Genomic DNA, 9201 nt, shown 5'->3' with positions numbered 1-9201 from the left:
TATGGATTTGAAGTTGTACTTTAAATTGGTCCCAGGTAAGGAACAACAGTGAGGTAGTGAGATAACTATAACAGCTGAAGTCTCTTGTTTCAAATGTTATTGCCCAGGGTATTAAATAGTGATTTTACATTAGTTGACCAAGTTATTGCAGTTATGGTGCCGCATTGTAAAATCTGGTGGCAGCAGGGATGAATGACCTGTGGTAGGGTTAGTGCTTCTTTTTACAAACGGAATGTAAGAGTCTTTCACTAAAGGAGCTGCTCAGCTCCTCTACAGTCTGGTGCAGGGAGTGAAATGTGTTGTCCATGATGGATGTAAACTTGGACAGCAACCTCCTCTCAGCTACTTCCTCCAACGAGTCCAGAGTGCAGCCCAGGACAGAAATGGCCTTTTTCACCAGCTTATTCAGTTTCTTTCTATCCCGCTCTGCGCTGCCAGGGGCCCAGCAGACCACAGCGTAAAGGAGGGCTGAAGCCACCACAGAGTCATAGAAGGTTTTAAGCAGGGGCCTGCTCACTCCAAAGGACCTCAGCTTCCTCAGGAGGTGGAGGCGACTCTTGGCGTTCTTGTACAGGATTCCGGTCCAGTTTATTATTGTCATGAACACCCAGGTTTTTGGATTGTCATGGGGGAGTGAGGTGGTTATGTTTGTTATGAGGTTGTTTTGTAGGCATAACGATTAGAAAATTGTTCTAAAATATTTTAAAGGGAGGCGTTATAATATTAAAAAATGCTCTAGTGATGAAGAGTTGTGTTTATATCTGCAAAACACTTAATTTTGAATTTTAAGATTTTTGAGAATAAAAAAAACAATATGAAGAAAATCTAAACGAAAGTTTTGGATTGCAGATAAATATGAGACAGAATCCTTTACAAACCACTGAGCTTTTTTACCAGCAGATGGCAGAGGGGATCCACTGATTCTTTATACCATCCATGCTTTACACTGATTTGTTTTTGATGTTTCTTTTTGATCATATGCGGATTATTCTTGTACAGTGTAGCATTGTAATTCAAGTTTGTCTCATCTGATCCCTCATCTGGTTAAAAACCAAACGGAAGATTCAGGAGAGAGCTGAACTAATGGGTGTGAAAGCCAACTGATTTGTCAGCGAGAGCTGAGGTGAGAAAAGTATGTGAGGAGAGAGAGAGAAAAAAAAGAGGAAGCAGGAGGAGGAGGAAACTTCTGACCACAAGGGCAATTACCTGCACTGGCGTGCCAAAAGCCTCATAAAACCCGAGTCAACAACAGGGTCGTGTTAAGTTGTGTGTCTGTGGGGGTGTCTAATGAGGACACACAACCATTTAGGCATTGAACAAATTAAAGCACGCATGGGAACGGATAATGACTGACTTCTTGGCTCGATGTTTTCTCAACTTAAATGTAAAATGTCTGGTATCCTTGTCCTCAAATTAGACTTATGTGATGTCAGAATCGTTCACATATACAGGAAGCTGAAATCAAAGTCTAAATATGATTTATTTTAACCTTATTAACTCTTTTATGCCATTATAGATTTGTTTTCCTAGAATTACCTCTGGCTCTTTGTGTTTGCCAATAGAACTTAATGCTGCTTGGAGCCACAGCCATAGAGGACCGTCTGCAGGCCGGCGTCCCAGACACAATCGCCACGTTGATGAGGGCCGGCATCAAGATCTGGGTACTTACTGGAGACAAACAAGAGACCGCCATTAATATAGGTGAGAGGAAAATGACCAAATAAAAGCACTGATGCAATTATAGAGTGTTGTGTTTAAATAAAAAAAAAATTTTTCCCATCATTTTTTTTTCATATACTTTTTTCAGATGTTTTAGACTCTTTTGCAGATTTCCTGCTTGTTCAGTCTTTGTTTCTGACATTTAATTTAAGGGAGCTTGCTGAAAAATTAACAAGTACAGGACAGAAAATAAACAATTGATCATGCCTCAGATCTTGGAATGTTTTTCTTGTTTTGTGGTCAGATTCTGTTCAGAAAAAGAGAACAAACGTTTGTCTAAAAATGGCCAATTAGTAGTGAACTGGAAAAGAACGTAAAGTCCCCTTTAAAGAAAACCTGAATCAATATTGTTCTAAACCGGTTTGTAATATTCTAAGAAGTGTTAGGGGGCTTAAAAACTCCAAAAACTACAGAATTTTGATCCTGTGATGCATTTTTAATATGGGGAGTATTTATTTATTTATTTATTTATTTGACTAAAAAACGAGTGTTCAGTGTGAGTAGGATCATTAATGTCACTTTAAAATATCGTGCTTAAAATGGATTACATGCAAATATATACTGCTTCTCTGCAAAGGGTATTTCTGTGACTTTGGTATAGAGTATGACTGCCGTGCAAATCATTTTTATTCCTTTTTGCATCCCTTCGGGTGGTTTAACTTAATCTAGACTCAAAGATTGTATTGTACAGTGGGGTGAACATAATTCTGAATTTGAAAAAAATATGTACCAGCACACAACGGTAGTTTTCTCTGCCTGCAGGTTTTATTTCATGTTTTTTTTTTTTTTTTTATGTTATACCCATAGAGCTGAAGGGAGCAAATAAGGAGCAAGGAGCAGGATTCATTCAGGAAGAGGTGTTTCTGCTGGAGTCATTAAATCAGACTGCAGAAACGTATTTTGGGGAGAAACAAAGCAAGATTGTAAGCAGGCTGCCTTTAGCGTGAGAGCAAAATCTCATTAGAGAGCAACAAGCATCCAAGAGTCAAAAACAAGAAATTTTGTTCTCAAATTGAAAATTGAGGAAATTTGTAATAATGTCCAGGAAACGAAATCTGAGCCAACCCTTTCATCTTCAAAATTCAAAGCCCGTGACACCCACACACCACCAATTTCAACATAAAAAACAAATGATAATAAAGAAATAATTGTGTTTCTGTAAATGTTAGATTTCCAAGTAGACCGTTGCATTAAAAACCAAACGCAAATGGGAAAAAATAACATTTTAAGTTGAATGTTTTGTGAATTTTGACAAAAGTGTTGTTGTTTTTTTTGTTCAGAAAAGGTTTGATTCATGAATTTCCAGCCATCTGATCAGGAGCAACAGATAATTGAACTTATCCTCAATTTAAGTCTCCACTGATTTTTCTGCATCTGGACATAAAGTTTCAAATCCTCTTCGAATTCAGGAGGGTGTACCTTCTCTTTACCTTCACATTGTTTGATCAGAGGTTGAGTTGATCTGAGTGGTGCTCTGTTTTGTATCTTAGTAAACCCAATCCCTCTCCCATCCTCCTCTCTCCCCTCTGCTGTATTGTCTCTCAGGTTACTCCTGTCGCCTGGTGACACACGGCATGTCCCTCATCATTGTCAACGAGGACTCTCTCGATGTGAGTAAACCCTCCTCCTCTTCTTCTTCCTGGCGGCCTCCTGCGCTTGCATCACTTTGTTTATCACTTGGGGACTTTGGTGTGTTCCCATGGGAGGAAGTTATGTGGTGGGGTGTTTCTTAACCAGGTTACTGTGAGAACTGGGGTGTGGTCTGCGGTCAAATTGGTGGGTGGGACTCTTTGTGTGTTTGCAGGTGGAGGTAATTAAAGTCTCTGATGTCTCCTTTGAGAAATGGAGATGAGCTCTTTACTATCACAAGAAAAAACACAATTATTCTCTGATCTAATTGAATTCCAGCAATATGTCTGCATATTTTTTGGGTTTGATATTTAGTTAGTTATTAACACTTATTCTTCTTGTATTTTTAAAGGTATAGTGGTGGATTTTTGTGAATTTTTGACAAGACCATCTTTAAAAAAAAAATTGCTCATGCACAACCCTGTACCCACTCCCAAGAGAGAGTGGGTACAGTGAGCGTGCACGAGCCCATTTCTCCTTGTGCAGGCTGTTTAAAAGTTGCTGTTTGCTGATACAAGCTAACTTTCAAAAAGAACATTTGCAATTTTTCCACTATGTCCAAGTCACCACAGGTAAGTGAAAATGGGGACGAGCACATAGGACGTTCCTTTTCTCTCAGCTCTCTTTCCACCACCACAAACTGCCGTCTGCATTATAGCAGGAGCCGCACTGATCCGTCTATCAATCTCCTGCCTCCTTCTCCCCTCACTCCTGAACAGGACCCCAACATACTTGAGCTCCTCCACTTGAGGCAGGAACCCAAAGGGTACAAGCCACCCTTTCCTGGGTGAGAACTATGGCCTTAGACTTGGAGAAGCTCATCTTCATAGAGGCCACTCTGCAAACTGCAAACTGCATGCTGTTGGTCTTGGCAGAATGGAGCCAGAAGAATCTCATCATTTGCAAAAAGCCAGGAGCTCTAGGCTGCGCCTAGAAATCCTGTCTATAAAGGATATAAACCGGACCGGTGACAGAGGGCAGCATGCACTAGGAACAGATCCGACTTAGCGTCAGCAATGCAGACCAGACTCCTGCTCTGCTTGTACAGAGACCGGATGGTCTCTAGTAAAGGGTGCCTGCTGACTTCATAGTTTTGTAAATTTCCACTTGTGGACATTCATATGTCCTTGGTTTAAAAAAAAGGGTTTTTAGCCCCTCTTTTTCTGCACTAATGCATTAGTATGTGCATGGGTATCAGTTTGTGGGCCCAAAGTGTGTCTTAAAGCGAAAAATTAAGATGAGGTCTACGCTTAATTTGTAATTTTCCTTGCTTCTGCGCCTCAGTTGGTGGGCATCCTGATCTGCTTGTAGAGTAATTGCATTACCTGGGAGCATGGTCAGCATGATCCCTTTATATGATTAACAGGGGAGCTCATTTGAGCACCACGCAATTAATTTGGTCATGATTACTGGTCTAATTGCAAACTGGTGCTATCATTTCTTTTATTCCTGCATTCGGCCAGATTAATGGACTATTTGTGAAATTTGACACTTAATGAAAGCAATGCCCTGAGGTTCCCAGGGTTAAAGGAATGCAAAGACACCGAAAGGCCGAGTAAACTGAGTTGGCCACTATGAAAATGTTATTTTTTCAGTAAATATAGTTAATAAAACCTTTTAGTTTCGGCTAAACTGACGCAACTTTTGCTCTAGTCTGATCAATCATATGTTTATATATATATATTTCTTTTTTAGTTCTGATATACTAAGAGTTTGATCATTGCTGTATGGTTAATAGCTAATGTGAAGGAGCTTGGGTAAGATGGTGAATAAATATTGTTCCTGTTTATTATTGACATGTTCAGCAGGGATTATAAACCTGATTGCTCAGGAATTAAGTTATATTTATGTTTTGCAGGTATAACAAAGAAACTGTTTTCATACAGAGGAAGAATCATCTTGAATGGTTGAGTGGCTGCATATGAAGTCTGCGGCGTAAACACAGAGAATTGAATTCATTACATTTCATGGAACTGTGAAGACGAGGACGTTTCTTTATTTCTTCCATGTAGTTTATCCAAAGCAGCTGCAAACGTGACAAACAGTTGGATCAGATTCAAGAAACCTCAACAATAAGGCTAGGAGTGGACAGTGAGTTGATCTAATTCCATTTGATTCAAGAAAGCTTTATAGTGATATTCTGAGAAAAGATTTCTTAGAAATCATAGATTTCAACAGAGGCAGAAAAAAAGCAGGCATCCATGTGGTGTTAATCCTGCTTGTCTACCGGGACGACTTCAGAGAGCTCTTGATGTGCGTGATGAAGATGAAAGCCATGCCATCCTCAGCTTAACACTTATCTGCCATTCACTTAAAATAACTCGCACCAGGTCCACTTTCTTTACACATGTGGGCCTGTTTGAAGGCCTGACCTGCACATGAGTGAAAACAGAAGCTGCTTATCAAAATCACTCCTCAAGGTTGACCTTTAGCTGCCATTTGTATCAGGCGCTGGAACATCACTGGGGATGTTTTGGACTTGAGTGTGTCAGCGTTTAAAGAGATCAAGAAAAACTGCGATCTGTGGTCCGCTTTTTTTTTTTTTTCCTTTGGTGGATGGATTTTGACTGAACTTCATTATTATTTTATTTAACTTTACAGATTTGTGCTTGAAGTTCCATCAGAATATATATTGATCTATAATAAAGCGTTAAACCAATCGGTTATAATCTCAAAATGTAGTTTGCATAAAAAATCTTTCATCGCTTGATTGATGTATTCATATTTCTCAAGATTAACATTGAAAGATGATCTACGGTAAAATTAATACATCAGTTGATGATGATAAAACCATTAGGAACTGGTAGCCGACATTATGAGGTGCTTATATTTATTATTAAAACCACTAAGCTCTACCAAATAATGACCGGACTTTGCTACCGAAGCAAACCTAAAAAAATCTAAAATAAAACACCAAGAACTGCAGTTCTATCGGGGGATGATTGGAGAAATCAGCTTTCAAAATGCAATTAATCTGAATGAGGAATCTAGCCGTCATAAAGATGTAAATAATTCCTCAGGAGTCTAAGGAATTAAAGGTATAGTGGAGGATTTTCGCAAATTTCTGAAGAGACCCGCCCTCTCCACTTAAACAAAGTAAAATGCACATGCACAACCCTATACCCGCTCCTTATTAAACATGTTCGAGAGCATGCATGAGCTCATATCTCCTCAAGAAGGTGCAGGGACGCGATGATAAGACAGTTGCTCGGATGGATGTCATCTCACAAATATTTATATAAAAGTTTCCCTGCAAATAAGGCTATTTGAACATTAAAAAAAGTCATGACATGTTTGTATGTGTGTGTGCTGCAGTGGAAATTTGGACATGTTTGCAGGATAAACCGTACTAACGATGCAAATTACAAAATAAACTTATCTTCCCCGGAAAGTTACAATATAGAGGTAGATAACTTTTACTAGTAGTGATGTGAAATGGATTTCTGGAAACTTTGCAACGGCTGCATCAGTGGGAAGCCCAACCTGTGCTTTCATTGTACGCCATCGCGAGAAAGAATCTCCCAAAAACAGTATTTTCTTGTTTCTCTCTTCTGAGGCCTTTCTCTTCTTCTCAAACACTTTGTAGACACTTTTTCTCTTACAATATCAGCCATTATCAAAGGACTGTGGTGTGAAAGGTAAATTGAATGAATGTCTGAAACCGTAGCTCGCCACATAAAAGTTTGCATGTGCAGAAAAAGCTAACTGAGGACTGCGTTATGTAAACATATCAAAATGATTGAAATTAGGAGGACCACTTATTTAGATGATCCACCTGGAAAATTAATATCCTCCACTATACCTTTAAGTTTATGGCCTTGTTTTAGATCTTATACTCAGCATTACTCTGTGAGGGGCCTATTCAGTCTTTATTTGCACATTGGTTATAGATGTGTAAAGTCTCTCTACTTTAGATTAAATTCATGTAGTGTTCTTGAAATAAGCTACTAACTAATACAGGATCCATGGTCAGTGCAGTAAAACAACAGAAAAATCCTGTGGGATTCCCCCCCGTCCTGCCAATATTTTTGGCCCAATTCTTGAAGCCGATATTGCTTTTTCCTTCTCCGTTCACATGATACAATGACACAATGATGAAAAAAGTTAAACAAGTCTCAATTTAAATAAAAGAAAGAAACATTTATTATCAAATCAAAGACAAAAACAAATGCAGGAAAGGCCAACAAATGAGCTTCCCACTGAATCCATAATGAATCGGCCAAATGATGATGTCATTTAATCGATTAAAAAGACAGGTTCACATCCAAGCTTCGATTGACTTCATCTGCATCTTTCAAATCCTCTTTCTGCAAATTATTTTCATTCATTCATTGTCATGAAAAAATTATAAAACAAAAAAATGAAGTTTTGTTCTCTTTAGTCCTTTTCCATCATCATGATTTACTTTTTGTTTGCAGGATCTATATCACTTATGGGCTTAAAGGATAGTTTAAGTCCATACCTGTGACCATAACTATGGAAAGCTGCATATTTAAGCATGGCATCAATAATATACTTTTAGCTGACAAACTGTTGCATGAAAGCATTCCTTTGCATTGGTTATCTGTGCTGTGGTTTATCATCCAGATCCTCCTTCTGACCAGAAAAGGCTCTCCTCTACATGCATCCTCCTCACGCTGCTGTCTGCACATCTGTCAGCATGCTCTTTATGCTCAGGAAGCGACCACACAGCCTGTGTGCTTTGTGGTAGGGGAAAAAAATGACTTAAGAGGAGCAGAAAACAGGAAGAATATATGCATGTTTATCTTTTGGGAGACAAAGAAGTGGGTTTGTGGATAAAGCAGTGGAGACTGTTTATTTGGTTTCATCTGGGAGATGGACAATCTGGAAAGAGTCTGAGTGGAGGTGTTTTACTGGCCCATTTGAGGGTGATGAAAGAGCAGTAATGCAGTCTCCTTTTGGTGCTCCTCCTCACCAAAACAAAACCCTGGGACCAGTGCCTGCTGGCTAAATGTTTTGCGAGCACTAACTCCGTGACATGCGCCACCTGTCGCTTTCAGATCAGAGCACCACACACAGAAATGGAAAAAAGTCTTCACCCTGCTCACCTCTTCCTCGCAGTGGCTAAAAACATTAAACTCAGAAGCACACCTCCTAATTTCACCATCTCTGCTTAACTTTAACAAACAGTTTATCCAAGATGAAGTGGCGCTAGGTCCTGATAAACGTGTAAAACAAACGCCCCATCAAACTTTCCCACAACCACCAGGGGCTCGTCACGCTGCCCGCAGTACAAGCCTTAAACAAACACCGCCTTTCTTCTGGCCATTCATCATGTTTCTGTGCAGACTGTGCCTCCGGCTCGTCACTGCTCTTCTCCTCACAGTTGAATTCCCCTTTAGGGTCTCTGTGAGGATTTCTGACCCCAGGTATAGAGGATGTGGGTGTTTGCACAGATGCACTGCCGGATAATTAAACGGTATATTAAACCTCAGCGGTGACAGATCTGTGCTGTTAAAATGAGGGTGTCTTTGCCCACCTTTTTTCCCACTCTAGTGTTATTTTATTTTATTTCCAGATATGTCTGGTCACCACGTCGTGTCTGATGTCTCTCCACATGTCTTTGTGGGAACTCCTGGGTTCATGGCCTTACAAGAGCTCCTAATTCATTTGCTGTTTTTGGCTCTAAGTGGGCTAGGTTAAATATATTTTATTGGCAAAATTAAATGGAAAGAATATTCAATGTGGTTTTCATCTTTCTTCTTTTCATAACCAGACCCCTAAAAATTTTTGGTTTGCATTTTTTTTATGCCCTTTTATATATATATAATACATTGTAATAAGTAGCCTTCAGAAGTCAACACGTAAAGTCTTCTGTTAGATTTGTTGGAG

The 9201-nt window shown here is 39.4% G+C and overlaps 1 protein-coding gene across 1 annotated transcript in view; it reads left to right on the top strand.

The window, feature by feature from the left end:
- The first annotated feature begins 1330 nt into the window (after nt 1-1330).
- Nucleotides 1331-9201, top strand: part of LOC107097945 (phospholipid-transporting ATPase IB-like) — a 44341-nt gene continuing 36470 nt past the window's right edge. The window contains exons 1-3 of the mRNA XM_015395322.1: nt 1331-1384; nt 1563-1701; nt 3265-3329. Coding sequence (XP_015250808.1) covers nt 1346-1384; nt 1563-1701; nt 3265-3329 — 243 coding nt within the window. The 5' untranslated portion in view covers nt 1331-1345. The remainder of the gene's footprint in view (nt 1385-1562; nt 1702-3264; nt 3330-9201) is intronic.

The sequence above is a fragment of the Cyprinodon variegatus genome, unplaced genomic scaffold (genome assembly GCF_000732505.1).
Source record: "Cyprinodon variegatus isolate N-32 unplaced genomic scaffold, C_variegatus-1.0 Scaffold736, whole genome shotgun sequence".
NCBI classification, from domain to species: domain Eukaryota; kingdom Metazoa; phylum Chordata; class Actinopteri; order Cyprinodontiformes; family Cyprinodontidae; genus Cyprinodon; species Cyprinodon variegatus.
The sequence above is the reverse complement of the archived record's forward strand: the minus strand, read 5'-3'. Positions and strand labels throughout refer to the sequence as shown.